At 38.3% G+C, this 27447-nt stretch overlaps 1 protein-coding gene and 1 pseudogene across 1 annotated transcript in view; one reads left to right on the top strand and one right to left on the bottom strand.

The window, feature by feature from the left end:
• The window catches only part of LOC102485309 (mitochondrial inner membrane protease subunit 2), a 1014188-nt gene that overhangs the window by 891100 nt on the left and 95641 nt on the right, over positions 1–27447 (bottom strand). Inside the window, exon 3 of the mRNA XM_006149436.3 lies at positions 26412–26515. Coding sequence (XP_006149498.1) covers positions 26412–26515 — 104 coding nt within the window. The remainder of the gene's footprint in view (positions 1–26411; positions 26516–27447) is intronic.
• Positions 5997–6972, top strand: LOC106734950 (40S ribosomal protein SA pseudogene; annotated as a pseudogene).

The following is a 27447-nucleotide window of genomic DNA, read 5'->3' as shown; positions in this document are numbered from 1 at the left end:
TGCTCCACACCTCCCCTAGTTCCTGAATGCCATAGGTGCTCTTTGGTTTGCATATGCCCATCTCCTTTTTTTCTTCATATCCTTGTCCCTATAGGTCTATGTCCCAATCCCCTCCTTTTATAAGGACAGCAGGCATACTGGATTAGGACCTTCAATAATTACCTCTTTATAACTTGATTACCTCTGTACACATCCTATTTCTGAATAAGGTCATATCATGAGGAACTGGAGTTCAGGACTCTGACATATTAGGGACTTCAACTATTTGAATGAAACAATTCAACCCAAAACACATATCATGCTGGTTACGCTGTTACTCAAATTCTGTGCTGTTATTTCCTGATCTTTCCTACACCCTATAGCATGGGGTTAACCTCTGTGAACTTTACCACCTAAGCTTTGACTTCTAGCCTAACAGCTCAGTACAGCAAATGAGAAACACTCAGAAATAATATGAAAAAAGATGGGTTTTTTAACACTATCCTTTACCCCTAGTAGGCCACCGTGTGATAGTGACTATATTCAGCAGCTTCCCCTGGTTCTGATTCTTGTTCACTTACTGTATCCTAGAATTCCAGTTCACACCAGGACAGGTAATTCCATTCTCTGCCCTTGATCCTCATGGCTCAAGACCACAGTGACATCCCACAGTTGCTAGTGCCTGGGCTCTTCACCACTTCTTGGTAAGTGATTCCCAAACTCTATAAACAACCCCTTCATTAAACTCTCTTCACTATCCTTACTGACATACCATGTATTTCTAACCAAGACCCTGCTTACCTCTTTTTTTCTTTTTAGAGACAGAAAGTGAGATATCACCCGCCCCCTCTGGGAGGGGAGTGGCCATGCTGTAATCCCTTCTCCTCCATTCTCCTCTCAGAATCTTGGGCACGCATGCACACATGCCTGGTGAGTTTAAGCCACCAGGTTCAGGGCTCAAACCATGGTTGATTACATGGGAGTCCAGCAACATAGCCATTATGCCTACTGCTGGTCCCCCTACTTACTTAGAGATGACCCAGTCCTCCATGTCAGATGATCTACATTATTTCATCAAAATTCTGAACAGAAATTTAATCTCAGTCATAGTTGCATCAGGTTGAGACTTGGAATAATTGGGAGTAAAGGCATCACTCTATCACATATTATACACTTGTCACTCTTTGGCTCCTTAATCTCTCACACATATAACAAACCTTCACCTAGAAGCGCACAGGCAGAAGTTATGACATGGATTGTGGAGGCAGACTACTACACTTGGAGTTGCCTCCACCACTTACTAGACTTGCTACATAGAGAAAGTTACTTTACTTCTCTGTATGCCAATCAAATAGGCATAAAAAGTATATGTCATAGAACTGCTCTATGAGATAACTGCCATGTTGTTTATATTAACTTTATAATAATTAAGTCTGCTTATACAAAAAGGATTAGAACACTTGGCTTATAGTGAGTGTCCTCTGAACATTACTTATGATTATTATTAATCATTCCTCTGGCACAGTTGCTAGTGCCTGGGCTCTTCACCACTTCTTGGTAAGTGATTCCCAAACTCTATAAACAACCCCTTCATTAAACTCTCTTCACTATCCTTACTGACATACCATGTATTTCTAACCAAGACCCTGCTTACCTCTTTTTTTCTTTTTAGAGACAGAAAGTGAGATATCACCCGCCCCCTCTGGGAGGGGAGTGGCCATGCTGTAATCCCTTCTCCTCCATTCTCCTCTCAGAATCTTGGGCACGCATGCACACATGCCTGGTGAGTTTAAGCCACCAGGTTCAGGGCTCAAACCATGGTTGATTACATGGGAGTCCAGCAACATAGCCATTATGCCTACTGCTGGTCCCCCTACTTACTTAGAGATGACCCAGTCCTCCATGTCAGATGATCTACATTATTTCATCAAAATTCTGAACAGAAATTTAATCTCAGTCATAGTTGCATCAGGTTGAGACTTGGAATAATTGGGAGTAAAGGCATCACTCTATCACATATTATACACTTGTCACTCTTTGGCTCCTTAATCTCTCACACATATAACAAACCTTCACCTAGAAGCGCACAGGCAGAAGTTATGACATGGATTGTGGAGGCAGACTACTACACTTGGAGTTGCCTCCACCACTTACTAGACTTGCTACATAGAGAAAGTTACTTTACTTCTCTGTATGCCAATCAAATAGGCATAAAAAGTATATGTCATAGAACTGCTCTATGAGATAACTGCCATGTTGTTTATATTAACTTTATAATAATTAAGTCTGCTTATACAAAAAGGATTAGAACACTTGGCTTATAGTGAGTGTCCTCTGAACATTACTTATGATTATTATTAATCATTCCTCTGGTATTTTTCTCTTAATCTATGCTTTAAGTAAGGTAGCCTCAATCTTGTTATATGGCTCCTGCCTGCCTAAGCAAAGGTACGCTAGGAGTATTTTTTTTTTTAAACACAGCCAACTCTTTACAACTCTTACTATCCAAACTATCTATTGGTCAAAAGGTCGGAAAGACCTGTCACTCCTGCTATTCTTGGCTCTCTGACCCCTATTGACAGTATATCATAAAACCTCCAGAATTTTATTTACAACTCGGTTTTGACGACTTTGCTGTCAGCCAAGATTCTGGTATTCATCAATCCCCTACTGGGGCTATTTCCATCCAGGGTAGTGAGACACCCTATTCCAGTCGAGGCTTTTAAATGACAGCTATCGAACCATTGTTCAGCCAAAGAAATGGCCCTTAATAATGACTTTCCTTCAAAACTGCATGAGCTTGGTTTGGCTCACAGAGAAACGAAGTGGTGTATGAGTCTTGCATTACTCAGAGAACATTTTAAAAATTGTAAAATTTAGAAGCATTTTTAGGAAACCGTAAAGAGTTTGGGAGAGAGCCTGAAAAAAGAAACCCTCACTGACCTTTGGAAACTATATGCCTTCTTTTTAAATCAAAAATAAGCAAAATATAGCTAGTGATTAAGAGATCCAGATCCCACATGACCAGTTGCCATTCAGATCCTAAACTGGCAGCTTGAAAAGTATGCTAGGTGCATGCATTGCAAGTCCAAAATCCCAATGAGAAAGAGAAATAGAGCAAAAGGATTGCAGCGTGACCATATCTCACTGCAGGATACTGTCTCTATATATATACAAGCACACACTTCCTTTGGCTATTAGAACAATTTTTGTTTTAATTCTCTTACCTGTCTCAGCAGAAATTTATCTCAACTAGAGCAATAACAATAATGAAATACTTATTGTTACTATATAAAATGACTTAGAGATATGCATGCATGCACTGTACTTGCATATTTAAACACAAACACACAATTATTACTGCATAAGAAACACTTACATCTCAAGAAAAATTCAACTTGGAAATGAGACAACTAAGTAAGAATTGAGAATAGTCATAATAGAGTTCATTGTTATAAAACCAGATTGATCAGTTGATAGACCAAATCACTGGCCTGCAGAAAAGCCACATGATCAAAAGCCCAGCCCCTGAGGAAAGAGGAAACACATGTAATGAGTGACCTTGGGCAAGTCAACCCATCCCCAGATACCTCAGTTTCTTCATTATACAGTAATAGTCTCTACCTTGCAGGGTTGTTGGGAAGATTCAACATATGTAAAGTGTTTAGAACAATTCCTAACAGAGTAAGCCCTCAAAAACTTACTCGTGGGGGAACCAGCAGTTAGCGTAATGGCTATGTCGCTGGACTCCCACGTAGTCAACCGCGGTTCGTGTCCCAGACCCGGTGGCTTAAAACTCACGCCGGGCATGTGCGCGTGCGTGCCCAAGATCCCGAGAGGAGAATGGAGGAGAAGGGATTGCGGCGTGACCATCCCCGCTGGGGGGTGATTTCTCACTTTCTGTCTCTATGTCTCTCTCTGTCTGTCTGGTGAGCGCACGCGCCCTACAGTGAAAAATCTCTCCAAAAAAAAAAAAAAAACAGCTATCGAACCATTGTTCAGCCAAAGAAATGGCCCTTAATAATGACTTTCCTTCAAAACTGCATGAGCTTGGTTTGGCTCACAGAGAAACGAAGTGGTGTATGAGTCTTGCATTACTCAGAGAACATTTTAAAAATTGTAAAATTTAGAAGCATTTTTAGGAAACCGTAAAGAGTTTGGGAGAGAGCCTGAAAAAAGAAACCCTCACTGACCTTTGGAAACTATATGCCTTCTTTTTAAATCAAAAATAAGCAAAATATAGCTAGTGATTAAGAGATCCAGATCCCACATGACCAGTTGCCATTCAGATCCTAAACTGGCAGCTTGAAAAGTATGCTAGGTGCATGCATTGCAAGTCCAAAATCCCAATGAGAAAGAGAAATAGAGCAAAAGGATTGCAGCGTGACCATATCTCACTGCAGGATACTGTCTCTATATATATACAAGCACACACTTCCTTTGGCTATTAGAACAATTTTTGTTTTAATTCTCTTACCTGTCTCAGCAGAAATTTATCTCAACTAGAGCAATAACAATAATGAAATACTTATTGTTACTATATAAAATGACTTAGAGATATGCATGCATGCACTGTACTTGCATATTTAAACACAAACACACAATTATTACTGCATAAGAAACACTTACATCTCAAGAAAAATTCAACTTGGAAATGAGACAACTAAGTAAGAATTGAGAATAGTCATAATAGAGTTCATTGTTATAAAACCAGATTGATCAGTTGATAGACCAAATCACTGGCCTGCAGAAAAGCCACATGATCAAAAGCCCAGCCCCTGAGGAAAGAGGAAACACATGTAATGAGTGACCTTGGGCAAGTCAACCCATCCCCAGATACCTCAGTTTCTTCATTATACAGTAATAGTCTCTACCTTGCAGGGTTGTTGGGAAGATTCAACATATGTAAAGTGTTTAGAACAATTCCTAACAGAGTAAGCCCTCAAAAACTTACTCGTGGGGGAACCAGCAGTTAGCGTAATGGCTATGTCGCTGGACTCCCACGTAGTCAACCGCGGTTCGTGTCCCAGACCCGGTGGCTTAAAACTCACGCCGGGCATGTGCGCGTGCGTGCCCAAGATCCCGAGAGGAGAATGGAGGAGAAGGGATTGCGGCGTGACCATCCCCGCTGGGGGGTGATTTCTCACTTTCTGTCTCTATGTCTCTCTCTGTCTGTCTGGTGAGCGCACGCGCCCTACAGTGAAAAATCTCTCCAAAAAAAAAAAAAAAAACTTACTCTGAAATTTCCAATTCTATATACAGACAGGAGTTTTCAAGGGAATCTTCTGTTGTAACTGCAGTTTGTCTTCTTTTCTCCTACTTGTGTGAGCTATACTGCTCAAACTCGCTTAAGCACAACAGAGGCAATTCTACAAAATAAATATTCAAAGGTGGTTGATGTTTACTTTAAAAACTACGTCAAATCCTCAGTTCATGTCTTCGACTTCCTTGGAATTACAGAGATGGTAAGGTTAATCACTATCTTAAATACGATGATCAGCTATTACCTTGTTTTCCTTTTGAGAAAAGGGCAAAAACACTTTAACCATATGCAAAAATATTCCCGTTGACAATTTATTCTTTACAGTTAATGACCTCTAGTTTTAAATTAAGCGATTATATTTTAAACAAACATGCATGTACAAGAAAAAAATCACTTCCTCAGCATATTTAGTACTTCTTAGAAGTCTCCAAGAAGTAACATACTCCAATTAATATCCATTCTCTTCCTTGTAGCCCCAATGACTACATTGCCTAAGGAAAGCCTGCTGCTAGGTAAGGCACATGAGGTTAACAGGAGGATTTGGCTGGGGAAAAAATGTTGCATTATTAAGAACTAACATCTCATCCCACTGAAACAAACTAGGAGGAAAAAGAGGCCAGGAGACAATGAACTGTAAAAATACTGTGTTGTCGGAAAAGTCATGACACATTTTTATATACAAAGACATAGAAAAAGTCATGACTTTTCCGACAACCTAATATTAAGAAATAGGTAACAACTGCCTTTCTGCGCTACCCGCCCAAGGGTCCATACGGCGTTGTTCTGGGTTCCCGTCGTAACTCAAAGGGTAACTTTCACCATGTCCGGCGCCCTTGATGTCCTGCAGATGAAGGAGGAGGATGTCCTCAAGTTCCTTGCTGCAGGAACCCACTTAGGTGGCACCAACCTTGACTTCCAAATGGAGCAGTACATCTACAAGAAGAAAAGTGAAGGCATCTCCATCGTACATCTGAAGAGGACCTGGGAGAAGCTTCTGCTGGCAGCTCGTGCCATTGTTGCCATTGAAAACCCTGCCGACATCAGTGTCGTGTCTTCCAGGAACACTGGGCAGAGGTCTGTGCTGAAGTTCGCAGCTGCCACTGGAGCCACTCCTATTGCTGGTCGCTTCACTCCTGGAACCTTCACTAACCAGATCCAGGCAGCCTTCCGGGAGCCGCGTCTTCTGGTGGTGACTGATCCCAGGTCCGACCACCAGCCTCTCACAGAGGCATCTTATGTTAATCTGTCTACCATTGCCCTGTGCAACACAGATTCTCCTCTGTGCTATGTGGACATTGCCATCCCATGCAACAACAAGGGAGCTCATTCGGTGGGTCTGATGTGGTAGATGTTGGCCAGGGAAGTGCTGTGCATGCGTGGCACCATCTCCAGTGAACACCCGTGGGAGGTCATGCCTGATCTCTACTTCTACAGAGATCCTGAAGAGATTGAAAAGGAGGAGCAGGCTGCAACTGAAAAGGCTGTGACCAAGGAGAAATTTCAGGGTGAATGGACTGCTCCCGCTCCTGAGTTTACTGCTACTCAGTCTGAGGTCGCAGACTGGTCTGAAGGCATGCAGGTCCCCTCCATGCCCATCCAGCAGTTCCCTACTGAAGACTGGAGTGCTCAGCCTGCCTCCGAAGACTGGTCTGCAGCCCCCACTGCTCAGGCCACTGAATGGGTGGGAACAACCACTGAGTGGTCTTAAGTCTGCTCTTCACAGACTCTTACAAAAAAGTGGAAATAAGGAAAGATAAGGAAAATAAACAACAGTTTATAAAAAAAAAAAAAAAGAAAGAAATAGGTAACAATTAAAGTCATTCTTTCTCACCCTCAACTAGATCTATTAACTGCCAGCTACTTCCTACTTACATTAGTATTACCTCTAGGGATCTATTGCTTTCCTATAAAAGTCAGCAGAGCTGAAACTGAAGCATCAGCTTCCAACTATAAAAAATGTATCTGTAAATAACATATACATCATTACTGTTATTCAGATGTTATTAACTCTTGCTTGAACAGGAGCTGAAATCTCATGCTAGGGTTCTTTTACATACAAAAGAATCTACTTATTAATCCAGGTATGGGAATCACATAAAACATAACATATATTTGCTCATTTGCTACAAATACAAGAGTGCTCTACAAGCCATACACTCTACACTTTATAACTAGTTTTCTCCAGTAGCCATCAAGAACTGAAAATTAAATCATTTTAACTATATCTTAAGTCTTAAAGCCTTTTAGAGGAGAGGTAACTATAAAAGTGTATAAAAATGGAACAGCAGCCTAGGACTTATATGGAATATAAGAAGAGGACAGAATCAACACAAGTTTTAAGTAAGAAAGTGATAGTATCAAATTAAGTAGGAAATAACTCTGGTGGCAATATGGAAAACGTATGAAAGGAAACGAAGTCAAAGAAAGAAACTGATGTGGCACCTGAGGGAAAGCATTGCAAAAGGAAAAATATTCAATATATATATTCTAGGTGGTGCCAAAAAGATGGTATAACTAAATGCAGGAAGAAAATCTGAGAAGTTAAAGGGGAAGTCTCTACCTTTGACTTGTAGCTAGCTGTGGTGATGCCAAAAACAACCAGAAGAAAATAAATTTGACATTGAAACGGCTAGAATGGCTTGGAAGAGTCTGTAAACTAGTATTGTACAGATATGTGAAGTAGACAAGTGAAAATATAGGTACTATGTTTTAGCAAGAAATCAAGAGCAGTGTACAAAGGGAAAAGAGAAGAGGGCCAAGAAAGGAATTGGCAAGTAGCTAAAAGATAAACAACAACAAAATGATTATAAGAGTCACAAGTAATTCAAGAAAGTATCCACAATATTTGTTTTTGCTATGAGATGAAGACACAGTCAAATGTGCCTACTGGATTAAACAATGAGAAATTTTCCCCAAGAATTTCTGTACAATATTGGCAATAGATATCTGATTTCACTAGATTAAAGGAATAAATGACTTAAGGAATAGAAGAAAATTCACCGACTACTCTCCATACGCCTGCAAATAAAGAGAAAATGTATTGAAGTAACTCCAAATTTTGGCAGATTCTAGGGAGTACAAGTCTCTGTCGTTATTGGGTAGAAGATGCTAGAAAATGAAAGAAATTAAAGTGACTAAACACTCTAAATTGGATTCATGGCTAGACAGATGAGGATGCCATGACTCTAGCCACAAGGTCCAGTACAGTCACCCAAAAACATACGCTGCTAATGAACAAGAAACGTGACTTGACCAAATGACAATGTGCTGTATGAACCCCACACCAGATTCTCAGAACTCTGTATTTCAAATCATGTAAAGCAGGACTGGCCTTGTAGTAGAGCAGTTCAGTGCTGCTCAGGTAAAGTCAGATCCCATGCAGTGACCCCAGTTTGAATGGGCAAGCCAATTAGCCTGAGCCATGCAGGTATACACACAAGTACCAAAATCCAAAAGCTGGAGAACTGGAAGAAAGGAATCCCAATGTGACCAAGCCTGTGGAGAATACTGCTCTCTCATGTGTCTCTTGTGTACACAAACATGCCCACATGTTCCATGATGGGTAAAGACGTGAAATATATCATTAATATTTTCATACTAATTACATGAAAAAATACTCTTGATATATTGGGTTAAAGTGTACTACTAAAATTAATTTGGCCCTTTTTTTCACTTTTTAAAGTTTATTTCTTTACTTCTTTTGAGAGACAAAGACAGGTGTCATACTTCAACAGGGTGTGTCATGCTGGGATCCAGCCTCGGCAGGGGTGGGTTGACTCAACGGAGGCTGCAAAGGTAAACAGAAGACAAAGGCCTCGGTGCCTTTTCATGCACGTCCTATGCCGGACACCCCTCAAAGATCGCTCTCTGAGGAGTGACAACTGCTAGGAATCATCGTGCGTTTTTATTGAAAACGTGTTACATGCAAGTAAAGGGAGAGGGGCTATGAGTTTTAATTATCAGCTCATAAAGTTTTAACAATAGAGAACATAGATTCTATTCAGGGTTGGATTAAGGGTGGGCCTAGTGTAGTTCTTCAATTGTAAGTGGGTCTCCATGGAATGCAGTTTCGAGAAAGTAGTTCCGGTAAGCAGAGATGATTATCAGCTGATGCGGCGCAGCAGCCATCTTGTGATTACCGGGAATGGTGCCAAGAAAAGAAAATCTCAAGTATAGATATTAGTTCTTACAGAGCTTAATAAAGAATGATACTTATACAGTTTTGTAGGGATCTAAAACTTAATTTGAGGAATCCTAAGATATTTATCTGTTTCACTTGGTGAGGGCAGGGGTGTCCTGGGCCAGTTTTGGCCTAATCCTATTTTAGGTAAAGAAAGGATTAAGTTTACCTTAAATGTATTTTGAAGGGCCTTCCAAAGGTCAAGATTATTTCTGCCTAGATAGAACTTCAGCCCACCCTCTATTGTGACCATGGAGGTAAAGCATTGTAATTAATAGTAAGTGATCAGAGCAAAGGGGAGCAGTCAGGGGACTTCCTGGAAGATTTTATCATATACTCAGGATGTATAAGAGAGCTATGTAATTCTTTTATAGTAGTATATTGGGGAGTCAGAGGGGGGTCGCTTCCAAGCAAGGCTGCCACAGTTTCTGGAGCAAAATCCTAGGTCGGGGTGGGGCGCACAGTAGCAGCCTTGCCAACGTACTGAACCGACCGGAAGCAAGGAGGCTCAGACAGATCCTGGGGCCCCCGCCGGGTCGGACTCCTCCAATGTCACATGGCACAATCCTTCCTCCAGCCTCCCAGCCAACTAGGAATGTGAGTGCTGGGTACACACGGGCACCGTCTGTATGTTGAGGAGTGCCTGGGATCCAAACCTGAGCCTCCCATATGGCTCTAGTAGTGTGCAGCAGAGCCCCACCACCTGTGCCACAACTGGGGCCCTTTCTCCTCCCACTTATATAAATGTGGTAGTAGGCAATTTAAATTTTATGTATGGGCCCAGTCATAGTGGCAGGCAGTTAGTATACGAAACTATAGAGCTGGAAATCACACAGCTACCACAGTTCAAACCCCTAGTCCAGCAGGCCTGAATCATGCCAAGTGCAGCATGAGAACCTAAGATCTGACAAGCTGGAGAATTGAACAAAGAGGTTCATGGTGTTATCAGACTCTATGGAGGGTGCTTCTTTCTCTCAGTTTCTCTCTCTCTCATGTGCAAATGCTCTATCATGTATGTGTGTATGTGTGTGTATATATATATATATATGTGTATATATATATATATATATATATATATATATATATATATATATAGAGAGAGAGAGAGAGAGAGAGAGAGAGAGAGAGTATATATACACACACACACACATATATATATATAAAGAGAGAGAGAGAATGAACGAACATGTGAACACTCATGTTTCTGTTCTACATCCCTCAGCTAGAGAATAAATACTGGCTTGGAAGGTTAGGATTCAGAAAGATTCCATCAGAGCCAGCTCTTACATATCACTTTTAGGTAGATAAAACTTAAGAAAATAAGGTTCTAACTGATTAAGTGACTTACATCACCTACTTGGTTAGAAACAAAATTTTAAGAGATATTAGTAGCTCAACCATTATATATACATGCACATCATACTCTATTCCACATTCAAAAGAATGACTTGTTAAAAATGTAACCCTAGGTCCAGCTCTATAGCCTAGTGATTAATAGACCCGAATACAACATGACCAAGCTCAAATCCTGGCCCCACTGGCTTGAAAAATCACATCATTTCCCTGTACATGTATGATCAAGAGCCCAACAGGATGGAGAAATTGGGAAGGGACTACAGCATAACCACTCCCCATTGGGAGTAATTTCTCTCTCTCTTCCCGCCTCTCTCCTTGCCTGCCCACCCACCCATCTCTGCTAGCACACATGCCTTCTGGTGATTAAAAAATAATAACCACCCTCAAACATCTTAAAGTTATGACCTCAATAAACACAATGTCCTTTATTCACCTGTCATTCTGTAATTTAGTATTTTAATGTGTATCAACCCATGATTTATTTTATTTTGTTTTACTTTAGACATATACAATATATACTTGAATTTAATTCAACTCAGTTCCATACCATTCTAAAGAAAATACCATCCATCTAAGTAAATGTCTCTTTAAAAGTTAGTTATAAGAAAACATATCTGGAAAAGTTCCAAAAATTTACTACTCAACTCTTGTGTTACCTGATATTTGAAAGCAGTAACATTCTAGGACCTCATGGTTGTCACTAGTGTAATAAGGAATATGAAGTTACAAATTTTGAAGTATGGCTACACTGTATAATTATATACTGTATTTCATATCTGGCAAGTTTTAAAGTCCTACTTTTGCGCAATGAAACCTTCAAAGATTCATTCATCCATTATGTCATAGCCAACCACAGCTTTAGGATCAGCAGTCATTATAACCAATCCAAATTACTGGTTGTAATTTCTTCAATACTCCAGGCTTCTATAAATTTATTTATATTCCCCATATATGAAAGGGCATGATTTTTTCCAAAAGGAATTGAATTGTCCTCTCATGTTAATTTTCCATGTGAAATTTAAAAGTAAACACCACTGCAAGCTGTACATCCAATTTAATTTTGTGAGATAGTTTAATAAGCTAATAACTGCCAAAATCATGGTAGTTATTTCCTTTATAGAGCTGTTCTCCCAAAATACAACGTTGATAAAAATGAATAAAGATTAGTTGATTAGACAGCATGTTTATTTTATTCTGTATACATACCCCATATTTATTCAAATAAATCTATTGGTATTCCAAAATGACATTATTGAGTGTAATAAAAATAAGGAATACCAGCTTCCACTTCTTGAGTATCTACTGCTATCTCGATGTACCACATGAGTAAAAGGCGATGCAACGCTAGCTAATAGAATTAGGCGACAGTACTTTTAAATGATAAGCTTTCAGTTTTGACCTACAAGTTTTCTTTACCTCTTTGTGGCCCCTCTTCACATAACTGGACTTAGTGTATTCATCTATTCCGAAATTTTTTAATTCTGGACTCCAATTTGCTAGCCTGTCCACGGGCTGCTATTACTTCCCAAAAGTACAGAGCCAGATGTCATGTAACACTGAGCTTCAGCATGTCATTAAAAAAGTTTTCCAGTTTTCCCTGCCTGCACTTCCCCTAGCTACACAGAAGATGCTAACTGTCCCACAGTCATTTATTGTTGGGGATGGATAAGCCCGCTTGGTGCTACAAAGATTCACGGCTCCTGTGGTGCTAGCAGACTGAATCATTGTTGCTGTTTACGTAAACCTACTTCATGCTAAGAATGACTGACAGTTGATGATGATAAAATTGCCTAAGCATCTGTGGTACACCCAACATCAATATTCTAGAGAATATTTACCACAAGCAACATTTGATAATCTTGATTTGATATAAAGCCTATAATTTGGTATAAAGGATGTTTATTTCCTTAACTCTAAGAACATCACTGACAGATTTAAAAAAAAAAATCACAAAATTCAATGCCAATCATCCATTTTTTACTACCAGTGAAAATCTGGCTGCGTTTAGGACTTCTCGGGTATAGGATAACCTGTGGTTTAAACAGTTACATAAGCTTAGACCTCTCATTCAAGATTCAAAACTATTTACCGCTTCCTCCATGTACCTGTTTGATCTTGCCTCAAAGTTTTGCACATGTGTCTAAGACAATCTTGTTCGCTTGTTTTCTGGTCACATATGTACCACCCATCTTTAAAATACAGTTTCCAATTTACATTTATTTTCCAGCCCCTCTACTACTCTCAGTAACTCCTTTGTTTCAGTATCATACCCCCGGTTTTCCAGGTGACTTCATGAACTCATTCCACACCGAGTATCTTTGCCTACCTCTACTTTGACCATGATGACATGCAGGGGTAGAAACTGTGTCTGCCAGTTTTGGGAGGTCACCCTACAACATCTAGCAGTGTATTCTCTCAAACCAGAGGGGGAAAAAAAAAAAAGCCCTTGGTATGTAGAATTTGCCAATTTTCATGATATAAATACTCCCACCAGACATGATTTCAAGTTAGCAACATGATGTTACTGAAGGTGGGGTTGAAAAGAGATGTTTACCCTGACTCCTGGGAACCAGTACAAGCCCCTGGACCCTACTTGACATAACTGCCAATTTACTAAATACCAAGCTTCCCTACTAATATGCCCACACGCCACGTTTTTGACAAGTTTCAAAAATACTTATTTTCAATTTTGTTTTATTCTAGAAACATCCATCCAGTAGAATAATAAGTTCCATGAGAAATACTTTGCCATCTATTTTCTTTACTGTTATAGCTAGTTCTAGGCATAAAGTAGGCACTTGGAAAATATTTGCCGAAAGAAAAAGCTGTCGATATTTTTAAATATAACAAAATGTTCTATAAGCATAAGTAGAAATTCTGATATGCTTCATGCTATAAAATAAATTTAACCCTGTGCATGTGGAAAATAAAATAGTCACAGAGAAAATAACTTAAGGGTACATTACAAGTTACGAGATGCAATCTCCTGATTTTATTTAAACTGAGGTGATTTAATTGATACCGTAGTCCCCTAGTGCCAGACTGAGCCTACAACTCAGAACTCTCAGTGTCTGGTCCATCTTTTTTGATGACATAATCATGACAGTCATGTCAGTTATTGCCTATCTAACAACCTGTGGTAAAGCTGCTAACATTTTGAAAAGTAGGGGGTTTTTTCCCACTTGTGGGTTTTTTTTTTTTTTTTTTGAGAGAGAGATTTTTGCTATAGGGCACGTGCACTCGCCAGACAGAGAGAGACATCAGAGACAGAAAGCGAGAAATCACCCCCCAAGGAGGATGGTCATGCCGCAATCCCTTCTCCTCCATTCTCCTCTAGGGATCTTGGGCACATACGTACACACGCCCGGCGTGAGTTTAAGCCACCAGGTCCAGGACACGAACCGCGGTCCACTACGTGAGAGTCCAGTGACATAGCCATTATGCTAACTGCTGGTTCCCCCTCCACTAGTTTTTAGGGTAACACACATGCTGAACTATATTTGACATCAGATCTAATAAAAGATTTCTCACTGGTATAATAAACTTGACCTTAGAAAAGGTTACAAAGGATATTTCTGTGTGTATCAGATGACACAACATTTTAAGAGATGAGCCTAAATTCTTACTCAGGCCAACTTTAAATCTGGAATCATCTTGGTTACTATTTCTTCTGCCTGATCATTAATACCGAGGTCATACAAAATTAGACTTTATAGTGATTTCAGAAACAATTACAGAAACCATCCTACAAGGTTCACTGAGACATAAGGTGCAAAGTAGAAAAAGAGCCAAGACTCTATTAATATCTTTATAATATTTTAACCATACAAACTAAAAATTTTTTCAGTAATCAGACAGTATTTGAATTTTTACCCATTTTTAATAAGCTATAGATGAAGATATACTTATAAGCATCAGAATATCCTATACTGAATTTACTTTAATGGTTCAATCAAGTTGATACTATCTGAAGGTGTTTCTATTACAAAGCAGAAGAATAAAAAAGAACCTGATCAACAACAACAACAACAAAAAATAACATTACAGTACTTTAATTAGTTACAGATAGTAGATATCCTGCTCGTGAGAAATTTTTTCTCCAGTCCATTATCTGTTGCCATTTAAAAATCTACAATAAATTATGAAGAATCACACCTCCTTAAAAATATGTGAAAACATCACTTCCCCCACTTCTAAAGCAAAAGTGAATATTCAAAAATAATTACAGGAGGTTAAGTCCATTAGCCAATATTCCCTTAACACCTTAGGCAGTTTTCTGATGTTTTTTCCCCAGTATGATCTTATTACTGCCTAATTATCCATATTGCTTTTCTTCCCTTTTGTTAAACTGAAATTCACCCAAGCAGTTTAACCTTTCGTTTTAGAACCATTAAATACACCCCCTTCTTTCTCTGATAATTGGTCTTTTTCTTCATTAGCTGATTTCCCTTCTTGATTTATTAAGAATCTTTTTTGCCAAATTTGGATCCATTCTGTTAATACGTTCTTTACCTTCCTTCAACTCAATTAACACACTGTCAGTGTTACCAAAGCTCTCCTATTATTTCTTAAAGTTCTCATTGCTCTTTAAAGATCTTCTAGCAGAATAATGAATTTTTAATAAACCTGTAATATTTTAATGATTCGTATTTAATTATATGAGTGAAATTTATATGAGACATACTATTCACACCAAAATGTTTCCTACTATGTTGCCATAATACTCTATGGCAACTTTCCAACAGTCTAAGTACACAAATATTCACAACATAACTTATGACCTCTGAAAGCACATAAAGCCACATTATAATGATCATATCCATAGCCAAATCAAACTAAGCCAGTTCCTCCATCAGCCAATTCATTTAATTTATTAAAAAATCATTCATCGATTTTTAATAAACTAAAACCTATACTTGTACTATCAGTAAATATTAGCGTGATCCCTGAGTGTGAGTAGCCCTGTCACTAGATTATGCAAAGGAGTAATTTTTCATCATATGGGTCACAGAGGTTCTCATTAATGGAAATAAACAATTAGTAATAATAATAATAATAATAAAAGGTATTCCTGTTCACCTCTTAGAAAGGAATGTTTCCCTGAGCTCCAAAGCACTGATATTTTGGACTGTCACTTTTAAGCCTGTTCCCTTTCTTATCAGCTACAGACACATTTCCTAGTATCTGCCACCTCCACTTACCAAAAACAGCATTTTTTTTTTAAGGGAAAAGAAAAATGGGAGGGTATCTACTGACCTTGGATCAAATAAGATTATGTTTAGCTTTAGTTTTGAGATTACTTTTCTACTTCTAGGCCCTAAACTATGAAAGAGAATGTGGAATCCATTGTAGCAGTTTTGGGATTTGTTAAGAACAAATGGAAAGAGTATTTACTCTCCATTTATGGGATATGCATCTCAATAAGACACAGAACTAACCAGAACAAGACTACCCATTATAATCCCAAAAACTGCACTCCATGAATTATAAGGAATAAAGAAATGAAATATTTCTATAAACTTCTTAAGTGATATTAAACAAATATTAGAGGATTTTGCTCTCATCCTTTGTAAGACATCTACCTGTCACTTCTGAAGTTTCTAGTTTTCAGTAATTTCAAATAAAGGCATAATCTTGGTAAGCATATATTCTTTTGATGTCTTCAACCAATAAAAACCTGGTATTCAAATCGTGTGTTCTGGAATTTGTTTAACATGCCAATGTGGTTTAACTTTTTAAATTTTCCCCATGCACTTGCCAGAGACACAGAGAAACAGGGGAAAGTGAGAAAGCACACCCAGGTGTACAAGAAAGGCCATGCTGCAATCTCTACTGATCCATTCCCCTCTCAAGATTTTTGGGCATGCATGGACACACACCTGGCATGTTTATCAAGGCAACAGGTTCAGGACTCAATATGAACCTACAGTTGACCATGTCGGATCCAGACACTCAATTACCCAATCACTACCTGGTCCATGTCCTCTCTTCTTCAAAAAATTTCACATCAGTTTTGACTCCAGCTTTAAAAGTATACAGCATATGTTTCAATATTATGATGGATTCATTCCTGTATCTAGCTTCCCAACAAATCCATCTTAATTCCTGAAACTATTTTCAAGCTTTTTTTTTTAAATGGAAGAGATATGAAAGATCACCTAGACTATACTTCTTCTTTTACAGATGCTAGAATTGACCCAAAGAGTAGTTAAAATAGCCACAGCCTGTCCAAAGTCATTCAGTCAGTGAGCAAGTGATGCAACTGAAAGTAAATGGAAGATTTCCCAAAATCCAGTCTCGTATGCTAACACAGAAGATCTGAAAGATAAAGCTTTCAGACTTGTTTCATGAAAAAAAATCTTTTAATCAACTTCTTTAATAAAAAAAATCAGTATTTTTCAAATGCTTTCATAAAAAATCAAAAAACACTAATCTTCCCATAAAAGTTCATTTTTTTGTGCACATTAAAAATAGGTTTAGAACTGTCTCCAGTTTTTATTGCCTAGCATGACTTTCTATTGCCACTGTAACAAATTACAACAAATTTAGGTGTTTCAAAATAACACCCATTTATTATCTCACAGACTTGTAGCACAGAGGTCTGGTAGTTCTAGCTGAGTACTCTGCTTAGGGTCTCACAAGGCCAGAGTCAAAGCATGAGCAAGTCTGGGCCCTTCCGTGGAGACTCCAGGAAGATCCATTTTCAGCTCATTCAGTTGTTGGCAGAAATCAGTTCTATGTGGTTTCAGGACTGAGATCCTTGTTGTCTTGCTGCCTTTTACTGGACATCATTCTCAGCTTCTGGGGCAGATTGTTTTCTTCTTCTCAGAACAGTACCTGAATCTTTAAAGCCAGTAACCGTGTGTCAAATTGATTTCTGCTACATCTCCCAAATTTGGTGTGATTACACTAGGCCCACCTGGATAATCCAAGCTAAACTCTGTTTTAAAAAGGTCAACTGATTAGTAACCTTGCTAATACATGCAAAGTCTCTTTCGTAATAGAAAGTAACTTATTCATGAGCATGATACTTCATCACATTCTCTATCCTAGGGATTAGGACATGAAATCATCTTGAAAACCAAAATTCTACTTACTACATTTAGCACTTATTTTATTGCTACGACACCTTAAGGAAATGTGAGTAGTTTTCTAATAGTTTTATTTCTCAAATGCTAACCAAAAAAATAATATTTTACCCCGATATTTATATGTGTGTTTTCAGGAATGGCTTTACCTGGCCCTTAAGCCAGTTCATGAGGAAGGGACCAGGGCAGTCACACATAGGCCTGGGCTCAGAAGGGCCCCCACAGTGGGGGGGCTTAATGCTCTGAAACTGCTATCTTTAAATTCTTAAGATTTTGAGTTTGTATTGTAAATGAAGTCCAATAAAACAATTGAGCATGGGCTGAGGGTTTTTTGGTATGAAAAAGAATATTCTGTTTTTCATTTTTGAAAAATATTTCCAATAGGTACAAAATTTCAGAGGGGGAAGGAAAAAACTTGTAATCAGTTTAAAAGTGCTAGATGTCTGCCATCTTCTTTTTTTTTTTTTTTTTTTTAGAGGTTTTTGCTATAGGGCACGTGCGCTCGCCAGACAGAGAGAGACAGAGAGACAGAAAGCGAGAAATCACCCCCCAGGGGGGGATGGTCCCGCCGCAATCCCTCCTCCTCCATTCTCCTCTCGGGATCTTGGGCACGCACGCACACGCGCCTGGCGTGAGTTCTAAGCCACCGGATCCGAGATGCGAACCGCGGCCGACTACGTGGGAGTCCAGCGACATAGCCATTACGCTAACAGCTGGTTCCCCGATCTCTACCATCTTCTATCCATCAAAATTTTAGCTAGTTTTTTGCTTCTTTGAAAGTAATACTTTTTTCTCCCATTTTAGAATTTTTCTCTTTAGTTTTTAGTAGTTTGACTAGTATGTCCCCTAAATGTAATTTTCATATTTTTTCTATTAGGATTTAAAATTTACCTTCAACCTGTATGTAGACTTTTTTTTTACTGGTTTTTGTTCTTGGCCTTAATCTATTTAGATATTTTTCTTCATTCTTTCTATCCTCTTATTCTGGGGCTCCAGTTAGATACAGTGAGTTTTTTGTTTTGTTTTGTTTTTTGTTTTTTTACTATTACACTATTTTATTTATTGTATGGTCCATTCTTTCATCCTTCTATACTGTGATCTATATGAATTATAGAAGTATTACTTATACTACCTCATTTTTAAGTATCATTCGTGAATATACTTAGTCCAAATCACTACAGAAAATTCAATATGCCAAAAACTAAATCTGTCTTCAAAATAAACTGCAATATAGCATTTCACAATTAAAAAAAAAAAAAAGAGTCTAGAAACCTAGGCATTTATGTCTCCCCAACAGAATCACTCTTTGAAAGTTACGGTCTTCCTAAACTTGGTTTTTGTTGTTTAGTTTTGTTTCTTTGTTTGTTTTTGAGAGGTTTTGTCTTAGAGGGCATGTGCTACCCAGAGAAAGAGACAGCGAGAGGGAAAGTGAAAAATCACCTCCCTGGGGAGGATGTCCACAACACAATCCCTTCTCCTCCTGTGATCTTGGGCACACATGCACATGCTCCCGGTGTGAGTTTCAGGCTCCCAAGTCTGGGACCAAAACTGTGGTCAGCCATGTGGGAGTCTAGCAGTATAACTGCTATGGCATCTACTGGCCCAACATGTTTTTCTTAAACATACAATAATTATAGAAGAGTACTTGACTATGAACAACAACGTTTAAATCAGAATGAGTACAGATAGAACAGATAAATATACACAATATTTTCCCGCTCAGCTGATAACTGGTTTTTAATTCAGTTACTTAGTATTATCATTGCTCTGGGCATGTTTCAAAACGTGTATTTCCTTTTTTAAAGCAGGCATCAAATTCCCTCAGTGGACCAGAGAACTTTACTCAAGATAAAATGTAAAAAAAAAAAAAAAAATACTCTATTTTATCTACTTCTTTGATCTAAATCTTTATAACTCTTTGCTCATATTTACCGCTAGAGATGTACCCATCACATTGGCTATTAAAAGTGGCAATCAATTTAGCAAGCTGGTTTCCAACAAGCTGTTAAAATTGAATTCAAGTGATAAATTCATAATAAAGTATGATTGCTATTAATGAAGAGCTACCTTTCAGGAACCACCGTTATCAGAAATTTGACTACAGACATGGGAATGAAATAAGATGTAGGCAGACCAGGGCCTTCATAATTTCTCTGCTGAAAATAGTAAGTTGCCCAACCATACCATCACAACACAATATACAAAGGCATTACAGTATGATAGTGAAGAACATAGCTTTGAAGTGAGGCTCTTCAAACTCAGCTCTGTCACTTTCTTACATTGCCTTAAGCAACTTAGTCACTTTCTGCCTCAGTGTTCTCATTTATAAAGAAATATCAAAATATTTAAAATAAGGATCAAATAAAATGGAGGGCAGAACCTTAACCCAGAGGCTGGGAAAAATAAATAAGTAGTCAATAAATATTTTTAAAACTGTTATGTTTTGGTGGGACCAGCAGTTAGCGTAATGGCTATGTCACTGGACTCCCCCGTAGTCGACTGTGGTTCGTGTCCCAGACCCGATGGCTTAAAACTCACGCCGGGCACATGTGTGTACGTGCCCAAGATCCCAAGAGAATGGAGAAGGAATTGCGGCGTGGCCATCCTCCCTGGGGGGTGATTTCTCGCTTTCTATCTCTCTGTATCTCTCTGTCTGTCTGGCGAGCACACGCACCCTATAGCAAAAACCTCTCCAAAACAAACAAACAAACCAAAAAAAAAAAAAAAAAAACCTGTTATGTTTTGGGTAGGTCTTTTTTCCCCTTTGTTTGATAGTTTTATACAAGATCACTTCTTTCAGAAACACCAAGTGTTTATGTGTCTTTGAGAGTCTACCCTTTGTCACAGCAACTACCCTACTGCTTTCTGCTTCAGACTTTGGAATTTCTTCTTAGTTCACCTCACACACTCTCCAGAGAAGCAGCATGTGTAAGGGAAAAAGGTTTAAACAGAGTCCCCAGTAGAAGTCTGTCACATGTGCCATTTTAAAGTCCCTACTGGCCACATTTACCAAGGAAAAGTAAATAGGTTAAATTAACATTAAAAATATATTTAACTGGGGACCAGCAGACGGTGTAATGGTTACATCACTGGACACCCACGTAGCCAGTCGGGTTTGAGCCTGGCAACCACATCCCCCCTCTGGCAATGAAAAAAGCATACTTTTTAAAAAGTGGCAGTAGCAGTATTTTATTAATAAATAAACCTGTGCCTCCTAGGATCAGATAGTACAGGCATAGAGTCAAATGGATCTGGATTCAAATTCTGACTGTATTTACTTTCATTTACTTACTTAATCTAAACCCGTTTCATGATGCTAAAGATAATCATCCCCACAAACTGTTATAATAAAAATATACCCTAAGCACTTAGTACAATACTTACACAAAGAAACACTCATTAAATAAAAATCCCCTTACATTAACCGTCTCCTGTAGAACAGAAAACAGGCTTAGTACACAACACAATAGTGTGACATGCGACGTAGCCCTCTTCCTGCCCTTCCGTATCTAAGACAAATTCTGGCCTTCCCCTGCTTGTACAGTTCTTCCTCCTGGCTTCCTACCAACCAACCATAAATCTGACTGGTAGACTTGTCTCTAGAAGTCATGGGCCCTTTGAGTCATGACCCAAGCATGTGGTCCCAAGTAATTGACAAGAATCAAGGCCACAGGAGATCCTGCAGCCCCCTCCTCCTGTGCCCTCAGGTAAGGGCTCAGCTTACCCTCCTCCCCAGCTCTCCCTTCTGCCTACTCACCCAGGGTTCCCACCTCACCCCCATGCTACCAATGCCATAGCTTCCTCAGCAACCACCATCAGCATCATCCTTCTCCATCTGAAGACAATCTGGCCTCAAACAGGGAAAGGGGGAGCTCCACTCTGCAATACAACTGGCCAATACCCTTTATTTTATATTTTTTAAGGTTAATTATCTGTTGACTTTATTTTTTTATTTATTTTTTTCTCTTTAAATTTATTTTTTACATTAATTCACTATGCATCATTACAGCATACAAATGAATTTTCCATCCAAATACACTGTATATTGGCTCAATCAAGCACATCAACATACATGTTATCAGCAAATAACTTTCCATTTCTTATGTCTTGTATACTTTGTTATTTTTTTAGTTTTGCCATCCTTGATTCCCTATCCCTCACCCTCTGCCATCTATGCCTTCCCTCCCATTTAATTGATTTGCTAATGAATTTAATCAGTCTAAATATTTCCAATAGCTAGCACAGCTGATATATACCTATACATGAACCTAAGTCTGACTTTAGGCATAAACCTCAGTGAGTAGAATACCCTTTAAAAATGTCAAGGACTGGGAACCAGCAGTTAGCGTAATGACTATGTCACTGGATTCCCACGTAGTCGACCGCGGTTCACGTCCTGGACCCGGTGGCTTATAACTCATGCCAGGCGCGTGTGTGTGCGTGCGCAAGATCCCGAGAGGAGAATGGAGGAGAAGGGATTGCAGCGTGGCCATCCCCCCTGGGGGGTGATTTCTCGCTTTCTGTCTCTCTGACTCTGTCTCTCTGGCGAGTGCACGCGCCCTATAGCAAAAAACCTCTCCAAAAAAAAAAAAAAAGTGTCAAGGACTTAAAAGACTGTCACGGATTGGAGGTTAAAAAGACATGAAAAATCAAAATAAAACATGCAATCCTGGGGAAAAAAAAAAAAAAAAAAACCTTGTCCAGAAAAAAGACATTAGTGGGGAAAACTGCTAAAATTTGAATAAAGTCTGTAGTTGAGGTAATAATACTTTGTCGGTGTCAACTACCTGGCTTAATAATTGAACTATGTTTATTTATAATGTTATCAGGGGAATATACAGGAATGTTCTATACTAATTTTCCCAAACAGCCTCATACTATTTCAAAAAATAAAAAAAAAAAGGTAACGCACTTTAATTTTCCACAGGGCATTTGCGCTGAGAAACAGAAAGAGAAGAAAATGAGAAAATGACTGCCCCTTTGGGGGACAGTCACACCACAATACCTTCTCCGGTTCCTCTTTTGAGATTTTTGGACATGCATGCATACAAACCCAGCATGTTTTTCAAGCTGGTGGGTCCAGGATTTGTACTGTAGCTGGCCATGAGGGATGCAGCCACCTTAATCACCATGCCACCGGTGGGTGAAAAACACCTTGAAATTGATTATTTGGAACTCTATTATAAAAGAACCTCTGTCCCAATAGACTTGTTAAATAATGTATTATTGTGAAATAGTGCTACTTATGTTAAGCCTATTGCAATAAGGCCATCATACCAGTTAATGAAAAGTCAGTTCCAAGGTGTAGAAAATCTCCTTTGAACACCACTGTAAGTTTGCAAATCTCCCAAGAGTATACCACCTACATACACTTAGAAATATTGACAGCCTGACAGCAAAACATGTTTTGTGCAGCCAGTAATGTTATTAAATAAATGTAGCTTTCGAATTAACATTACTGGATAAGATCTTTGAACAACAGCTCTACTATAACCAACATTTAACAAAAAAAAAAAAAGGATGCAAAAATGCACATTCCAATATGTACCTGCCTCCTTGAGGCCTTCCACACTTCAGGAAACTACATTGGACAAGTTCTGCACAAATTCTATTGTGATAGAAGGAACAGTGTGTTCTTCTACAACATGTGTTTCTGCAACATGAATTACCTACCTCACCAAATTAAAAGAAAAAAAAATTCAGTATAATGCAGAAGTTACATTGATTCATATGTAATTTTTTTTTCCCCAGATCGTTAATGTTTTACCTCATTAGTAACAACCATTGAAGGTCAAGAACACTAAATGGCAGCAAGCCAGGAAGGAATCAATTTTACACATTCAACGCTTCTATTAAAAGTAGCTATGATAAGGTTTACCCTGATCTTTGTTTTAAACACACACACACACACACACACACACAAAGTAAAACAAAGTAACACAAAACAAACAGGGCATGCAGCTACTATTAGTGTATTCTATACCAAGCCTACAACATTTTCTCTACTTAAAACTTCTGATGATACTGTTGCCTTTTTTTTTTTTTTTTTGAAGTTTTTCACTATAAGGCGTGTGCGCTCGCCAGACAGAGACATAGAGACAGAAAGCAAGAAATCACTCCCCAGGGGGGATGGTCACGCTGCAGTCCCTTCTCCTCCATTCTCCTCTCGGGATCTTGAGCACGCACGCACACGCGCCCCACGTGAGTTTTAAGCCACTGGGTCTGGGACACGAACCACGGTCAACCACGTGGGAGCCCAGCGACATAGCCATTACGCTAACTGCTGGTTCACAGATGATACTGTTGCTTTGCCCTTGTATCCACAGATGCAACCTCGCCTTTTCCTTATTACTTATCAAAGTAACTTCACTGTTAAGTTAAATCCAGTATTTACTGCAGTTTCTTTATTAAAAATATTTCATATGTCTCAAACTGCTAGTTGTGTATAATTGGGATTTTTATTGTTTTTATTAGTGTTCTAATTACAAAGTTGTATAAGCCCTACTAATTTAGGTATGAATTTGCAAACCAGATTTTCCAGAAATGGATTTTCAGAAAATACTGTATTTCCACAAATTCTGGATATGTAAAATGCTGTCCCAGGAGTTTTTAAACATAAAAATATCATACTACCTTGTTTTCAAAGATTACGTATGTATTGATGAACTGCACATTAATAGTCTCATTAAGAATACAGTTCAATGTAGATACCTGAGACAGTATGGGAGGAGGGTGAGAAATGACAGGATGAGAGGTATAGAATCAAGGAATGAAAAAAAAAAAAAAGCAAAATATATAAGAAACAAGAGATGGAAAATTATTTGTTGATGATAACATGTATGGTAATAGCCTTGATTGAGCCAATACAGTGTATTTGGGATGGATAATCTCATTTTGTATACTATATTGATGTACAGTGAATGAATATAAATGATTTTCTTAAATACAGTACATATAAAATTTAACTACAGTAGCTGTAATTATATCAACCACAATGAGTATTTTTAATGTGTGTAATTATCAATCTCTTTAATATTTACGTAAAAGAATAGTATTCTCTTTATAATCCATGATATGCTAAACTACTTTTATGGACCCATGCAATCTTAAATTTCAAGAAGTTTTTTTTTTTTTCTTTTTTCAATTATCTATTTAAATTCACTTGCTTAGAGATAGCATGTTTTCCACGGGGGCGGGGGGGGGGATATATAAATATATATATATACACACACAGCACAATTGTCTGCTTACAGAGTGACCTCTTTCACTTGGGTGGATATCCTCTCTATCACCAACTAAGCGAGGATATAACCTTGTCAAACCAAAGGCAAAAGAATAATGAGCCTACGACAGGCTAAACCAGCATGGAAAGGTTGTTAAGGAGGTTGCAAAAATAGTATTCTGAATGACAAAATAAAAGTATACTCTAAAGAGTAGATGAATATTAAAGAAAGCACTCAAAATCTGAAAATTAATCCCCACATCTGAATGCCTGCCACACAAAATGCCACTCGAATGTATTTATTTCATTAGTTACTACCCAGATTTAGTTTGTATGTTTTCAAATGAACCCTGGTAGAAGTCTTGAAACAGACATTTATAGAGTATCTATTACCACAAAGCACTGATCAAAGGCAAATATAGATAAGTAAATAATAATTTTGTTTTGATCAATTATAAATTGTCATCCAACAAGAAAAAAACATTCTGATTCAAGAACCAGAAATATAAAATTGAACAAGTCTTTACCCAACAGTAGGTTCTCAGTATGTCTCAAACAATTGGCAGCAACCTTGCTACATTATGCTATTCTAGTGCACTAACTGGCATACCAGGGGATCATACTGAAACCTTTTTATAAGTAGCAGAAACAGAATGAAATTAGTTAAGTTCTGCTACAGTCTTCTCAGTGTGACTTTACTTGTGAAACAAACAAAAATCTCAAGTTATAAGCCATTCGAGCATGTAGTAGGACTCTGTATTGTATCATTATGTCAGTTATGCATACTTTGACATTCCTTTCTTACATTAACAGGAGCGAAATTTTGTTCCTAAGTCACAATATTCTAACAGGGAAACAGTGCCACCTTTTGGTATCAAAAGCCTCTCCTACTAGTCTTCCAAACCTTTTTTCAGCTGAACTGATATACAAAAATGTCACTGAATTGCATGTCATAATTATCGACTTTTAGAAGTATTTGTTAGGTACACAAACTAAGAAGCGTGGGGAAAACAAACAAGTTGCTTATTGAGATGCAAGATTCCAAAATATTCCAAAATACCACCAAATATGTTTTAGACATTGCTATCATAGTTAATCAACATTTCATTAAACATCTTTTACCAAATTCAATGATGCCAATCAACTGATACATTTTAATAGAAAAAAAATCATTTTTATAGCATTGCTACATTTCAAAACTAACTTTAAAAATGGATTTTAAATGTACTCATTAATAACGCAATATGGTTTTAACAGTGGATTACTAGTTTAATCAACATAATAATTTTATATACAAATTCAATATGCTTTTGCATTACTTACACCAATGACACAATGTCACCACGTCGTACTTCAAAATTCCTCACTTTCCAGTGGTTCAAAAGTACCACATCAGATGACTGGCTTCCCCCAGGATTTAAAGAAGGCTAAAAATAAGGAGAAAAAGACACATCTATCATTTGTATTTTTCAATCTTCATGGTTCCTTGCATTTCATAGCTCGAGAGCAATAAAACATTTCTAATATAGTACCTCTCGATAAACGGCTGTTCTAAAGTCACTGCAAATGATGAGTTTTCAAAAGGGCTCATTGACATTCCTCACAGATGAGCCAGAGAAAAATAAATTACCAATATTTATTTGAAAGGAAAATATTCTAGGTATCCAAATCTTTACTAATCTCTAATAAGAGGTATGGAACTCTTCAAAGGGATTTAAAAAAAAAAAAGAAAAAATGAATAAGATCTCCCAACAGAATATTCAGATGGAATCTAATTCCATACATTCACTGCTCCAGCTGGAGAAAAGAGAAAAGTCATCTCAAGTCAACCAGAAAACACTCATTTGACCAACTAAGAGGACCAGAAGAACGGGTGATGGGATAATCATTTTTTAAACTAGAGAGATTTCCTTCCTTGACCTCTCTTCTCTCAAGAGAGCATGTACCAAGGACCCTATTCCCAGTTTGAGTCTAACAGCTGGCCTGTATCCTAGGGTTCAGAAAGTAGCCATGCCTGAGAATAATAGAATAGCAATTGAGAAATACTTGGTGCAAGAATTCATCTGCAGGCCAGGCACCCACTCTGCACAAACTTGTTACTGAGGAACCATAAAGCCAACATACTTATTATTTAGACAAAGGTACAGACAAAGCCAGTGAATGAGTCTTCACCTGAGGTGAAAATGGTGTGACAATAGAAAAAGTAAGTTTTTCACTACTGACTCTCCAAAAATGTCACTGGGGGAAGCAGCAACTTGCGTCAAACAACAACTGAGGCTTTCTACCTTCAGAGAGGAGCCGCCGGTGGCAATACGAGGGGCCATAATGACAGCAAGCAGAACAGAAGCGAGGAAAATAG

This window comes from Tupaia chinensis, unplaced genomic scaffold (genome assembly GCF_000334495.1).
Source record: "Tupaia chinensis unplaced genomic scaffold, TupChi_1.0 Scaffold000262_1, whole genome shotgun sequence".
Classification (NCBI taxonomy): Eukaryota; Metazoa; Chordata; class Mammalia; order Scandentia; family Tupaiidae; genus Tupaia; species Tupaia belangeri.
This window is presented reverse-complemented; position numbering and strand designations above follow the sequence as displayed.